This window comes from Gallus gallus, chromosome 1 (genome assembly GCF_016699485.2).
Source record: "Gallus gallus isolate bGalGal1 chromosome 1, bGalGal1.mat.broiler.GRCg7b, whole genome shotgun sequence".
In the NCBI taxonomy this organism is placed as follows: Eukaryota; Metazoa; Chordata; class Aves; order Galliformes; family Phasianidae; genus Gallus; species Gallus gallus.
In genome coordinates, this window is record NC_052532.1 from 21050189 (window position 1) to 21065396 (window position 15208).

Sequence of the window (15208 nt, forward strand, 5' to 3'; positions counted from 1 at the left end):
AGGGGAGAGAAGGAGGGCGGGCGGGAGGGAGAGAGGGAAGGGCGGCGGGAGCGCGGCGGGGCGGCCGGAGCGCAGGTGGCGGCGGGAGGGCGCGGGGCTGGAGCGGGCCGGGCCGCGCGGGAGCGGCGGGGCCGTGCGCTCCGGGAGAGCCGCTGCGAACAATGGAAGGGCCGATCGCCGGGGGCCGCCGCGGAGCTGGGTGCGCGGCGTTCGCGCTTTCGCAGGGCTCCGCTCCGCGGAGTTGACGGCTGTCTGCTCGTTTCGGCAGGAGCGAGCCGCTGCATGTAGAAGGACCGCAGGTCGTGCCCACGGAAAATGCCTCTGCGGGACAAGTGCTGTCAGACGGAGCACCACCACCACGGCTGCTGCGAGCCAGGTACGGCGCGGGGGCGGCCGTGCGGAGCTGTGGGAGCCCGGGGGGTGACAGCCGTGCGTCGTCGGGGGGCGTCCGTTGTGTGCAGCGTTTCTGGGTTCTGCTGGAGCTGTCCTTAAGTACCCTCGAGCTGTCACGTTAAACCGGTTCTGTGGGATAACTCCTCGGATCCTGTGGGGTGGCCCGTTGTAACCCGTGGCTCCAGGTGGGCGCTGTGCGTGGCGGTCAGAGGCAGGAGAGAAAACGTGTGAAAACTCCAAGTGTTCTCGTTCCTGAGAAGTGGAACATCTTGGTCCGTCTTCAGTTTCTTTTCTTGTTAGGTGACGTTTCTGACAATCTCTTAGGTTCTTTCAGTATCCCTTCACTTTGTCCCTCCTCTGGTGAGCTCTGATGAACGTAAGGATCTTCTTGTCAAGTGGGGAGAAAAAGCCCTGAAAGTCCTAAACCTCCTGTCTGCATCCCAGTGCTGTGTGACGTGGGAGATGCTGCCAGTAGAAAGTGCTTGAAAGTTTCAGCCAGCTTGCTTGATTTTCTGTTATTGTTGTGCCTGCTGTTACAATTGGTAGCCTAAAAGGGAACTTGGTTCCTTTCTTCTTGCCTTAATGTAGGATTTGTTATTTGGATGCTTTCACTTGCGTTTGGAAAAGAAAGGCATCTGTTTTTCGAATTAGTGCTTGAAAGTCTGCATGTGGCAGCTTGATAATACTCCTTTAATTAAATGTAATTTGAGAGAAGGTGCTGTTCAGTTAGGAGAAATGCTTTTTGTGTTTAAGATGAAATGGCTTTGAGTTGTATTTTAGCCTTTATAAAACATGAGAACTTTTCTTGCCCTACAAATAACAGTGATGTGTGATGCCTGCTTCGCGTATGGCGCTCCTTGATGTCAGTGGCTGTTGCATATGCATGTTAGGGGCGGCATACAACCCAAAGTACACTGTTTTGAAGAGGATGGAATGGGCTAGTAGAATACAATATGTCATTGTGTTAGAAATCCCTAAACGATTAGCTGATTTGTAATGGTTGTTATGTGTTCATATATAATAGTATATTATGGGGCCAGCACAGTTGCGTGGAGTGTTCGTTTTATCATTCCTTTCTTAGACTGCTTTTTCTTTCTGATGTTCTTTTCATCTTGAATTTACTTATAATCTTACATCCTGCATTTCCTGCATTTTGTCTATTTGCAGTTAGCAAACCTAAATAGTTTTACACAATTCTGTTAGTGCTTCTTACTAAAAAATAAATTTCTTAGAGATGCTTTGTGCTGCCATTAGAAATGGAGACCTGAAAATGGGCTGACTGCCTTAAGGAACGGGCAGCGGAGGAGCTACAAGTTGAGTTTTGGATGACTTATCAAGTGATTTTTTTGCAAACTTGTGCTTGAGTAACTGCTGGCATTTGTGTAAATTTGGTATTCCATCTGAGCAAAGCTTGGTTGGTTTATGAACATACAGCAATAGAATGCTGTTAATTCTGTGTGCATGAGCACAGTGTATCAGAATAAGTAATATTTTTTCTGCTGAGTAAATCTTAGAATAGGTTTTATGAAGATTCCACTGTAGCATGAGATTTCAAATTGGTACTTCTGCAGTTTGCTTGAACCAGAAGTATTTTTTTGAATGTACTTTTATTGGTGAAAACTATTATGGTACCTGTCTTTGGACCATACTAGTTAGACATGCTTGTGCTTTATTCTGATCATGGTGGAATGTAGGTGATCTCAGAGTGTAGTGACAGCACTGAATGTAGTACGTTCAGAAGAGATGCGGTGTTTGATAACTTTTTGTACATCTGTTTTATTGTTTTGGTTTGAATGATGGGAGTCAGGTGGTCTGCTTTGGGGAACTGCCTTAATTGGCGGAAACTTCTGATGAGTCAGTGTGGTTTTGTATGTTTACGTTTCGTACATGTAGCTTTGAATACATTCTTGATTTGACTAATCAGAATGACAGCACACTCTCAGAAGGTATCATGTCTGGAAGAGTCACTATCTGATTTTTTTTTTAATTCATTGTTGATGAGAATTTTTGCCTGAGACAACTTGTACTGCAGTCTTGGCCTTTCTCTTTAGCTAGCTTACTGTAAGCTTCCAATATCTATAATTTAATAGCTATCATCTTTCTCAAATGACTTATCTTTTATGTATTTCAGTGCATATATTGGAACCTGGTGATCCTCCATTATTACAGCAGCCTCTGCAAACATCAAAATCTGGTATTCAGCAAATCATCGAGTGTTTTCGATCAGGTATAAAGCTGTGACTTAACTCTCAGAAAAGTTTATTACCTTGTTATAACAATTATTTATTTAGGGTATATTTAGTGCATATTTAAACAAAACAAAAAATCAACTCCTGGCTTTCTACATATTTGCAAAATATTTGTGGGTTTTTGGTATTAAGTGATATTTCTTTTTGTCTGGATTTTGATGTACACTGGTCAAGTTATAGCTCCTGCTGTATAATCATCTTTCAAAACCATTTTTTAAAAAAAGAAATAGCTTGTTTATGTGTTTTATGTCATCCCTCCAGCTGTTATTAATGAATCTATCCTAGAACTCTTGAGAGGCAGAGAAAATTCAGTGTTTGCCTTGAACTTTTTAGTATTGCTGTATTGTATTACTTTTATGGTGTTCCTTGACTCTTTCGGAGTTGCAATTCATAGCAGTGAACCTAAAAATAACAGCTGAGTGTTTGGATGAGCATACCAAGGATGATTGAAACCTGTAATGCTTTCAAGCTGGTTCTGCACTTCTGATGTGGCAAAGCAAACTTAGTGCAAGAACACTGAGCTTGTTCTTTTTAAGCAGTAATGTAAAAAGATACTATATGAAGCAACAGAGCTTTATTTATATGAAATAGGTGTTTCACATATAAGTCATTGCTGGTATACAATGGGGCGTGTGTCTGGTCTGAGTCTTGTATAATGACACAGTATTGTATATGTTCTCCACTTGCATTTCATAACTTCATACAAAAAAGAAAACTGAGTATGAGAGTCATCATTAGCAACCTTATAAGTGTGAGTGTTTTAGTGAAATTGGCATAAAGTCTCAAATATGTGTGGCAGGCCTCTTTGACTTGAAGCAGGTTAATGGAATCTCAGTTGGCACTAGCACAAACTAACTGCAAGTAGTCTGTCTCAAGGCAGCTTCCAGATTGTCCTTTCTGGCATATTGATAGCTTACCTGGTTGTCTTCAGGGCACTGGACAGAAGGTAAAATGACTTGGACCAACATTTTACAAGTTAGTCTTGGACACACAACTTTTCATTTTGCTTAGGAGCTCTTGATTCTTACAGTAACCTTAAAGAAACAGAGCTTAAAGCCATAACCCTGAAAGTAGTTTTAGCAGAAGGCTTCTTCAGTTGTACAGAGGATTAAGGGTAACAAATTAATTAGTAACTCCTTTCTAATTGTATCAGATTCAAATAAAACAAAATATAATCATAATATAGTAAACAACATTCCTATATGGAGTTCTGTAACTGTTATAGAATATAATGTGCTCCTATGAGAAAGTAAACTGCTGAGATTTTTCAGAAAAGTGAAATTGCTTGCTGAAGGCCTAACCTTGGCTGTTTCTGCCAGAGAGTTGTTTGCAGTGGCTGCTACTCTGTAGCAGTTTCTTTTGACAGTGATGCTATTCTGTCACCTACATCTGTAGCTGTTAACATGATTTGATTGCCCCAGTGAAATGCAACTATGAAATAAAGCTATGGTAAGCTGGAGGAAGCAGATGCTGGCAGAAAACTGTCTGCTCCTTGTCACAATCAGTAGTTGGTGAAGAATGTGCAGATGCTTGCTCTTTCTCTGCCTGATGGGTCAACAAAACCAGCGGAGGTTTTAACTTATTTTCTGTTTCCAGGAGTTTGGGAAGGTCTATTGTATAATTCACAAGGACCCATTATTATTAATAATACATAATTAACGTTTATGAAAAGCTTCACAGTTGCATAAGAAAGATTTGAAGCCAGAGAAACCACTGCATCATCTAGTCTGACCTCTAGTATGAGTCCTTAAAATTGTTAAGACTGATAGTTTGAATTAGACAGCACTTCAGTACTGAGTGGAAGAGAATGAACTTTAATTAATACATGAGAGAGAGGTGGGAGAGAGGGATTGAGGAATGTGTCTCCTTGATTAGGAGGGAGAGGTAAATTAGATGATTTTTCTTTTCATTTGAGGGGGGTATTGGTAGGACATGCACTGACAGGACAAGTCAAATTTTATTTCACAGTGTGCTGTCACCAAGCTTGAAGCCTTTTATTTGGATTACAGGTAGTGAATTATTGGAATTCCATCTATGTGGAGCATCTTCAGTTCTGTTCAGCTGGGTTTTCATCCGTTATTTTCTTTATATGCAGGAATTAAAGTATTTGTGGGTGAGATTTCAGTAAATAACGTGTCCTTAGGGGAACTCTATACAGCTCTCAAATTTGGGATTTTTCAATAAATGCAAGTATTTTTTCCAATGGTTTGTTGTCCATAGAAATGCAGGTCAGATGAAGATTAGGTTGGTAACACTTGAGGAAAGAGCAGTGAGAGGAAAATACAAGAACCTAGGGCAGTGGCCCAGGAAAGGCATAGGTGGAGAAAAAATGGGATGGCAGCATCAGATAGTCAAGTTTGGGTCCTGGTTTTAAGCAACTGAAGAAGGTATTGTGCTTTACTAAAATGCAGTTATAAAAAGATTTGTAGCACTATTATTAGACCAAAACCTTGAGCTTCTGCTTCAGCTGAAAGAATGTATCTTGATGCCGTTTTTGTATTCCATAGTTGTCTGTTACGTAGTTTGTACTTTGCCAACTTCTATTATAGTTTTGCTGTTTTGACTAATTTAGATTAATTTTGTTTTGTTCCTTTATTAAAAAGCAAGTTAGAACAATTAGCTGAATTTGTTTAGCCAGCGTTTCCTTCTGGTTTGGCATGGTAAGTATTCATCATTCAGTAATTCATTGCCAATTGTGGACATTATGTTCATAGTTTTAGCGAGATGTGAAATGAAGGAATGGATTTGAAGTGTAACGTAAACAATGAAAAGATTCAAAGTTTAAGCGAGGCAGGAGCTGGGAAACACCAGCAGTGCTAGATCAAACTTTTTATCCTTATGGTTTGGGATTTTTCTTTTTTTTTTAATATACCAAGTATATGTATACAGTAGTCTGGAGAACCTGCACGTTTTGTTGAGCAATGTGTGTTTTAACAGAAAATTTTCTGAGTTATTTTATTCCTTTTGCAGGCTCAAAGTATGTCTCCAGTTCTGTTTTCTTCCATAAGCGCGATCACCTTCATCTTGTATCACATGCCTAGATGTAGTAACACTGATGTTAGCTCTTTGTGTTTCACTCTATGCTCTGCAGTTTTTTTTTTTTCCTTACCTGGTAATTTATTATGTGAAATAGCTGCATATCTATTGCTTTCTTAACATGATGAGCTTTTTTTAAATGCTGTAGGGATTTATGCTACTCTTAGGAAATTGTATTACAGCAACCAGATATTGTACCATGGAATCCTTATTAATGTTAGCTGTTGGTTTTGGTCTGAATCATTGTTCTGTTTGTTGACTGTAAACTGTAATATGTGTAAACCTTATTTTTTTATGTATTTATTTCAAACTAGGCTTATTTTTGTAATGGAAGCTGGAGTAGATATCATGAACTGTGCAGTGAAATGGCATTAACGCAAGATGAAATGCTGATATGATTGTTGTATTTTAAAATGCTTTTGTTTTCATGTGATGACGTGAGTTAAAAAATGAACAGAAAACCTTCCTTAAGTATAATATTTCTTTTATTACAGGAACCAAACAACTTAAGCATATCTTGTTGAAAGATGTGGACACCATTTTTGAGTGTAAATTGTGCCGGAGTCTCTTCAGGGGATTACCAAATTTAATTACTCATAAAAAGTTTTATTGTCCTCCAAGTCTTCAGATGGATGACAGTAAGTTTTCTTAATTGCAGTATCTAATAAAGTCACCTGAAATTGAGAAACTTATCTTTTTGTACCATTCATACAAATGCACAAGAAACAAGATGCAAAAAACTGATGTGGAATTAAATTTAAATGGTAATGTACGTTGATAACCTTTATGGTAGAAAAGAAGCTACAGCACTGAATGAATATGCATTAGCAGCATAGACCCATATTTATGTCATAGTTTATATTATTTTATAGGTCCAATGTTTTAATGAAAGGTGTCACTGTTAATGATTTTTAATTCTTCCCATTTTTCTTCTATGTTTTTTCCTTTTTTTATTGTGAAAGATTATGAAAAGCTCGCCATGGGCTGGGAAACTGAATCTCATAGAAAAGCTTGGATGTAGGCAGGCGTTTCAGTTTTATTATCAGTAGAGTTCAAAAAGAGTTTGGCTGGATCGTGTAGAGTGATGTGGGTGATGTGTGTCATTTTATTTCCCTGTACTTGGGAAGTGTTCGGTAATCACGGATGCAATCCTTCATTGTTAGTCATGAAACACAGACTGAAAAATCACCCTTTTTGAAGACTTTTTCTTCAGTTACACTGTATTCCTTTCTCACCACTTCACCTCCATCTTCCCTCTGGGAACCAGACAGGATGCCTGGGAACAGCACAATACTGCACCAGGGAAGGTTCAGACCAGATATTAGGAAAAATTTCTTTACTATGAGGGTGGTCAAACATCTCTCATGCTTTGTAGACAAGTAGTTGATGTCCCCAAGCCTGTCAGCATTCAAGAGGCACTTGGACCATTCTCCTTAATAATATGCTTTAGCTTTTGGTTAGCCTTGAAGTGCTCAGGCAGTTGGACTTGATGATCTTTGAAAGTCCCTTCCAACTGAAGTATTCTATATTCTTGGGGCATTTCTGGGATCATGTCTAGCTCACTTTCTTTTTTGTAGACAGTAAATTTTATTATTAAAAGGAAAAAAATGAATGTATTTGCATTTAAAAAGTATTAAAGATTAATTGCAAGTGATAATGATTTGTTGATCTCAGTAAAGCTGAACAATTGGGAAATGTGGCAGCATTCAAAGTGTTTTGCAAAGCTTTTTTTGTTATCTTGGTCATCTTTGTTGGCTTCATCAAGATTGATGTGATGGTGATTTTTCTTCCTTACTTAGTGTCTTTGTACCTCAACGTTTCAAAAACTATGGAATTGTAAGTGCATGTGACTTAAATGCAGGAATGTCTAAACAAAATAAGATTAACCTGAGTAAACTTCCAGTCCAGCTGTTGACTAGCCTTCCTTTAATTGGCTGCTTGGCTGATACAGTTCACTGCTCACGAGGAAGGGTACAAATGAAAACAACAATGCTATGTGCTTCAAATAAAAAGAATAATACTAGATGCTCTGAATAAAGTTACTGCCGTAAAGGAGATCTTCAAATCATTGTGGGGAATTTCAAATGGTATCGTCTTGGTGCCTCATGCTTTTACATTCATGTGCTGGGGTTTTAGTTGTGCCAGTGCTGATGTTTAGCCTGCCAGGCTGGAATTGAAATCATTGAACTTACTTGGCATTTAAAAACAGAATGTTTCTCAGGGCTGTGATATCATCAATAGCATGTAAACAAATGGATTTTTTTTTTTAATCTCGTTTTTCTACAAAACCTGTAGGGTATCTGTCAAAGAACAACAGGCAGTAAGATTATCGGTACTTTTGCTTTTACAAAATACAATACACATAACGTCATTGCAGTAGCCAACAATGTAAATGGTTCAAAAAAATATTTGAGTGAACTTTTTGGAGAATAAGTATATTAAAACAGTACTTCCAGGGCAAACTTACACTTGCGAAGTTTCCTTTTTTGCTTATGCCAGTAAAGGAGAACCCCCTGTAGCTTCTTTTCTTGCCTTTTTTTTTTTTTTTTTTTTTTTTTTTTTTTTTTTTTTTAAGTCTGTTTCAGCTCATTCTCAGGGCAGACCACAATGTGAACTTTTGGAGAAGCTCAGGGGAATCATTTCTTGAAGTAAATTCTTTCACTGAATTGTTTTGAGAAATTAGTAGGAAAAAAAAAAAAAGATAGAATTCCTAAAAATAATACAGAATTTTTCTGTCCTTACATTTACGAAGTCTCTTGAATGTTTTGGTAGTCCTAACAGTTTTCACTGCCCCAGAAGTTAAGTTCTGTCTCATCTATGTCTGTCCTCATGCAATGCTCGGGTTATGCAGACACTGCATTGGTTTGGAAGGACTGCTCAGGGTTCATAGCAAAGAACTTGTTTCCAGAATTGGGTTCATTTATTGAGAATGTCTGTTTCCAGCTGTAGGAAAATTGGTTTTTAATTATACTTCAGACTTAGGTGCACACCTACAAACAAGCACAGTCCTTAATTTTGCAATTGATACTGATTTCTAGAGAACAGTTTAATTTGAAGCAAACTGGTTTTTAGCTTAGGTGACTTCCACATTGGCGTACTGAAAAGATGTAGTTCTACATTTGGTTTCTAATAAAAGTGTCGCTTATACTGATTTAATAAAAATGATTACTCAAAGCCTTTATGTATGAAAGATCAGATAAATAGTAGTAATTGTGCGTGCTTGGTGTCTGAATTGATGTAGTGGTGGAAAGGATGCTTTGAATTTTGTGAAACTTAATTCAAAATTGCCAAATCATTTGAAAAAGTCTTTGCCTTTTTTTTTTTTTTCTTTCCCCCCCAGACCTTCCAGATATAAATGATAAACAGAGTCAAGCCATAAGTGACCTCCTGGAAGCAATCTATCCAAGAGTAGACAAGCAAGAATATATAGTTAGATTAGAACCTATAGAAACAAACCAGAATGCTGTATTTCAGTATGTTTCAAGGACTGATAGCCCAGTTGAGAACACAGAAAGTAGTAGTGCTCCTGATCAAGCTCCAGTACCAATACAGGAACCCAGCACTGAACCACCCAAGGCTGTTTCAGCTCCGGCTCCCGTTGGGGAGACTGTGGAATTACCTCCTGCTGATCCTGTTACAAACAAGACTACCCCTGTTCCTGAAGAACAGCCCCCAGCAGTAACACCTGAAGTGGACTCTTTGGATAATTCTGATTTCGGCCACCAGTTGATTTGTTGTCTTTGTAGAAAAGAATTTCATTCTAGACGCAGTGTACGCCGGCATATTAGAAAAGTACACAAAAAAAAGATGGAAGAGCTGAAGAAGTACATAGAAACAAAAAAGAAACCAAATCTGTGCTCTGCAAAAGGCCGAAATAAGAACGTTCTTGTAGCGTTAGGTAGAAGTTGTCCTGTATGTTATAAATCATTTGCTACAAAAGCCAACGTAAGAAGGCATTTTGATGAAGTCCATAGAGGATTAAGAAGGGATTCCATTACTCCTGATATAGCTACAAAGCCTGGGCAACCTTTGTTCTTGGATACAGTTTCTGCTAAAAAATCTTTTAAGGCCCGAAAACAAAAGTCGTCTTCAAAGGCTGAATACAATTTAACTGCATGCAAATGCCTTCTGTGCAAGAGAAAATATAGTTCACAAATAATGCTGAAAAGGCACATGCAAATTGTTCACAAGATAACTCTTTCTGGAAAGAACTCTAAAAGAGAGAAAGGGCCCAACAATACTGCCAATGGAACAGAAATAAAACTAAAAGTTGAACCAGCAGATTCTGTAGAACCTTCACCCCCTTCCATCGCTCTTTCTCCACAGAATGAATTAAAGGGAACAAATCATTCAAATGAGAAAAAGAACACACCGTCAGCACAGAAAAATAAAGTTAAACAGGACTCTGAAAACCCTAAATCAACCTCTAAGTCAACCACTAAATCAACCTGTAAATCAACTACTAAATCAACTTCTAAGTCAACCAATGCATCTGCTGCAGGTGGCCAGCAAAAAACCAGGAAGCCAAAACTTTCAGCTGGCTTTGACTTCAAGCAGCTTTACTGTAAACTCTGTAAACGCCAATTTACTTCGAAACAGAACTTGACAAAGCACATTGAATTACACACAGATGGAAATAACATTTATGTTAAATACTACAGGTGTCCTCTCTGCTCTTATGAAACACGTCGCAAACGTGATGTGATAAGGCATATAACTGTAGTTCATAAAAAGTCACCACGCTACCTTGGGAAAATAACTGCAAGTTTAGAAATTAGAGCAATAAAAAAGCCAATTGATCTGGTTCTAAATAAGGTGACAAAAAGAGGCCCTCAGAGGGATGAAACAAAACAGATTGGTTCAAAACACGATGTCACCTCTAATTCGCCCAATAAAAAGTATGAAGGAGCTGATGTTGGCATTGAAGTAAAAGTAACAAAAAACTTTTCTCTTCACCGATGCAATAAGTGTGGGAAAGCATTTGCCAGAAAAGCTTTTCTAGAACATCATAAGAAAACCCACAAGGCGAATGTATCTCATTCACCTGAAGAAAACAAAACCAAAGGCAGAAGTACGAGATCTAAAGCTGTTGTCTGGTGAGGAAAATACAGTGTTTTGTCTTTTCTTTTTCCCCAAACAAAACAGAAGCACCGCCTTTTATGTTCTGTTGTTGATATATTGCCAAAAACATATTGTGCCGTAGATTCTGTGGTTTAGCAGCTTAAATACTGTGATATATGTCTGAATTGTTTCTTAATTTTTATTATTATTATTATTATTATTTTTGAGTGTTTAGGAAAAGAGTTAATTTCTAAATTTATTGTGGTAGGAAACTGGAGTAGAATATAGATTAAGTTGTACCAAGTTGACTCTTTAAATTGCCTTAAGGCATCTATTGTAATCAAGCTAACGTAAGGGCGTTTCTAAAATAGCATGTTTTCAAATTATCAGTGCCTTCGGTTCATTTGAATAACTTAACTTCTTAATGAACATCTCAGTCACCTCACTGAAGAAGCACTAAAGGTACCATGGTAAAAGCTGTTGACAGAAAATTTCTCTATGGACATATTGAAATTATCATTTTATGAGTGTATATATATATAATGTGTATCGTCTGTGTTCTGTCCACAGAAGGACTTAGAACAGTTTTTTTGAGTGTAATTTGGATGCTTAATTTCTTTGGTTTAAAATGAGTTTGAGTTAGGTTCCCAAGGACACTTCTAAAAATTGTCAGATTTAGGGTTTGATCCTTTTAGTACTTATTTATATAAGCACAAGTTTGGAGACTTCTGGTGATTCATTTTTTTTAATGTTTGAACCTCATAATTTTTTTGTTTTAGCCTAAATATTTATACAAGTTTGGCCAAGGATTTTCTTATTTTCTGCCTATACAGAACACTGGGTTTTTTTTACACTTGGGGGATTTGTATTGTATTTTCTTAGTTTTCTGTTGCCTTCGTATTAAGGATTAGAGATGCTCTGATTTTTAAGAGAACCTTTTAAAAAGGGAAATTATATACATAAGTGATAATTTTGTATTACAGAATGACTGAGTGATGCCTGAAGGTGTGGGGATTGTACAAAAATGGAATGGAGAGACATTAGTGATACATATAAGTGTTTTTAACGTCCTTATTCAGAAATATCCTTGTAGCATATTTGGGGAAAAGAAAACCAAGTTATATGTGCCTTATTCCATCTTTTTACTCTGAAATGCTGTATCCCAGAACGCAATTTGATTTGAGTTTAGCTTTTGTAGTGAATTGCTACCTAGCAATGTTAAGAGATAATGTGAAACATGCGTGACTTCCTAGCAAATCTGGGCTAAATGGGATGGAACTTCAAAAAATGAGCTGAGCTGGACCTTGAATTATGGTGATTTTAAGAGGCCTTTTGTATTTTGATGGTAAATTAAAAATTTCAGCTTATACAGTAATTATGTGTAATTTAAAACAGGATTATACTGGTAAATGCAAAGTATTAATTTATTCCCATTTCTTCTCAGATAGGTTCAAGTGATGTTCGGAAAATTTGGAGTTCATTTGCATGAAAAAGACTTTAATGTGGTGTTGGAACTGCTAATATCTTGATAATGGTACTATAAGGAGGAAATATCTTCATAAGCTGTTGTTTTCTTACTAAATTACATCCATTCTGACTGCATGTTGTTAGATAGTGCCTCCTCCCAAAACACTGCTGTAGTTGAAATGCACTTGTGCTTCTAAATTAGCAGTAAACTATGCTTATCTCTATGCAGCTGAGGTTTGACACGAACTTTCTGAACTTAAAAAACCAATACAGAGGCAACTTGACAAACAACAGCTTTGGAAGAAGACTTTTGTTCCTCATTTAGGAAATCATCTTCAGAGAGCTCATCGTACTGTTTCCTCCCTGATAGTGCTAATTGATGAACAGCTCTGACTTTTTTGTGATATCCTACTTTGGCAATTGTTGTTATATACTGTTTTAAACTTATTACAAATGAATGTATAAGAGCAAACATGTAGTGTATATTGGCTGAATTGTACTAATTTTTAGTATTTGCCATAACATCAGTTTGTTCATATAGACTAATCTCCCAGTTCTGGGACGTTCTGAATTTCACTGTACTACAGTCGCTTCAAAGATGTCCATATTTTTTCCATGTGTGGTTCGTTGGACAACTTGATAAACATCTAGGATGTTTACAAGAATATCCACATTCCTCTATTCTTTAATTTTTTTTAAAAAAATTATACAACAAGCACTTTAATGATAGTTGCAGTTTATTTTTTCAATTTATTTTTTGAAAGATCAACACACTAATGTTAATATGAAGGTAGTGAATATTCGTCGATGTGTTATAGACAGACAATCTGTGCACAACCACTTATAATGTTAGTTTATTTCATTAAATATTAATAAAAAGGGAGGATAGTATGAGAGAAACTCCAAGTAATTTTTCTCTCGATATGATAAATGACCACTATAGATAGCACTTGAATTTGTGTAATTTGGAAAATGTTTTAGATCCTCTTTATTTTAACCTTTTAACCAGGATTTTAGGAAACCCGTTGCATGCCTGCCATTATGGAACTCTTGGCAGGTTTGAGGCAGCGGTGGTTTTTTTCTTTTTTTTTCTTTTTTTTTTTTTTTTTTTATGTTTTAGAAAACATTTTGTTTTAGTGATTTGTGTCAAATTGCTACAATTTGAAAGGTACTGTACATCAGAAGAAATACCGTGTTTTTTATATGGGTTTACTCCCTTACTTAGGGAGGTGCCTCGTGTTCATATATACTTTTTGTATAAAATATATCTAAAATTGTTGATCACAAGATCAGAAGTAAAAATACTTTTATGGATAGAGAACTATTTGGCCCTGTTAGTGCATTGCACTGCAAGTACTGTGAATGGGAACTGGACTGTAGCTGTTGCTCAAAATGTTCTATATTGAATGTACATGCTTTTGTTTGGATAAATGTACTGTATTTGGTTGAAAATAAAGCAGACTGGAAATCACTTTTAAGTGTGCATAAACAGAAAGATGTTTTTGTAAACCTGGAGTATCTGTCATTCCACAATCAGAAAGTACAATTTTTGTAAAGTTTACCCTCTGATCATTGAAACTAGTTGTTTGTAATATTCTGTTGTAATAAATGTTTTTGTTTTGATATTAAAAGTTTGGCACTTGTGGAGTGAACGTTTCTCCACCTTACGGTTGACCCTTTGGTACTGACTTTTTGTCATTTGTGAAGGTATCTCCTCTTTAATTAAGCAATGTTTGCTTTTATGATCCTTATAAAACAAAATTGAATACAGATATTGAAGGAGATAGGCCATGCGTTTACTTGTTACTAAGAAAGTTGAGTTACCTATTTTGCATTGTGAATTACGTTGGTGGCCAGAGAATGTTAACTCTTCGTGTGGTTGGAATATAAGATCTGCCATAATTATTGCTTATTCTTCTAGAAAGGAAGAACTTCTTCCTTTGTAAGTGCAATTTAAGTCATGTTCCTGAATGGCTATGGATTAAGAAGTTAAAATGCTGGAATAATGATAGAATAACAGTTCATTTCTCAGCTGATGTGTGTGGTTTCTGTGGTCTGTTCTGGATATGTGAGCAGTCTGCATCTTGAAATTCTAGAAGGTAAAGTTATAGATGTTTCAAAGAAGCTTTCTACAAAAGGATCTCCAGTTCTGCATCCATGTAGAAAAATCGTTTTGTTCCACTTGAGATTGTGAGTAGTGCGTTTCCTTTTGAAGCTGTAGCTTAATAATTAGCAATTGCCACACCATTTTTTTTATTTAATTAAATCTTGCATTAAGTTAAATCTGCTGCAGATCTCTTTTGATGCATGAGTCTCCTTTCTGTCTTGTGGATTAGGTTCGCTTTCTCTTTTTTTCCTGTGAGGAAAACGAATACAAATGTGATAGACTTGTTCAAATCAGTGATTTTTTTAAAGAATCTTTTTATGCAGCTATCTTGAATGGGGGAGAAGAAAGAGGAGGGGGAAAGGATTGCTGGGTGCTCTTCTTTGACAAATCCTGAAAATCTGTGATAGAGTTTTGGATATAATCGAGATCTATGTGGGGACTTATATGTGGGGTTTCATGTGAACATATGAAGATATCAGTTGTTAAATAGGATGCACTCTTGCATAGGTTTGCTCATTGATAAGATAAGTTGGTTTGGCCTTTGTTGCTTGGAATAGCGAAAGACGAATGTGAACTGCCCAGTGTGCCTTCAGAAATAAAGCCGAGTCTTGTTAAATAGATTTTTATTCAGAATGGATTTGACATACCATACGGAAAATTTTGAGGGTGTTCTAAGCATTTCATATGGAAGATGGTATTGAAAAAGAACTTTTTTTTTTTTAAAGTAATTCTTGTGTTTTCTGATGCCAAGGCTTTGAGACGCTAGCTCAGATGTCAAATTGATGTGAAATCTTGCATAACCAGCAAGTGAAACTCACACTTGATAAGACTTGCTGAAGTTCCCAGTCTAGTACAATGCTGACTTCTAACTCTAAACCACTTTTTCATTAGTTAA

At 37.0% G+C, this 15208-nt stretch overlaps 1 protein-coding gene across 7 annotated transcripts in view; it reads left to right on the plus strand.

Moving 5' to 3' along the window:
- ZNF800 (zinc finger protein 800) overlaps nucleotides 1–13880 on the plus strand; it is a 77757-nt gene extending 63877 nt beyond the window's left edge. For 4 of the 7 annotated variants that reach the window (XM_025147527.3, XM_040688715.2, XM_040688768.2 and 1 more), the window contains 5 exons: nucleotides 269–376; nucleotides 2525–2620; nucleotides 6173–6316; nucleotides 9019–10774; nucleotides 12188–13880. In XM_025147527.3, coding sequence (XP_025003295.2) covers nucleotides 316–376; nucleotides 2525–2620; nucleotides 6173–6316; nucleotides 9019–10774; nucleotides 12188–12197 — 2067 coding nt within the window. In that variant the 5' untranslated portion in view covers nucleotides 269–315 and the 3' untranslated portion in view covers nucleotides 12198–13880. Of the gene's footprint in view, nucleotides 1–268; nucleotides 377–2524; nucleotides 2621–6172; nucleotides 6317–9018 lie in introns of all 7 variants that reach the window. The other 3 variants (XM_040688950.2, XM_040688863.2, NM_001199499.2) reach the window with 2 other exon arrangements.
- Nucleotides 13881–15208: the final 1328 nt, after the last annotated feature.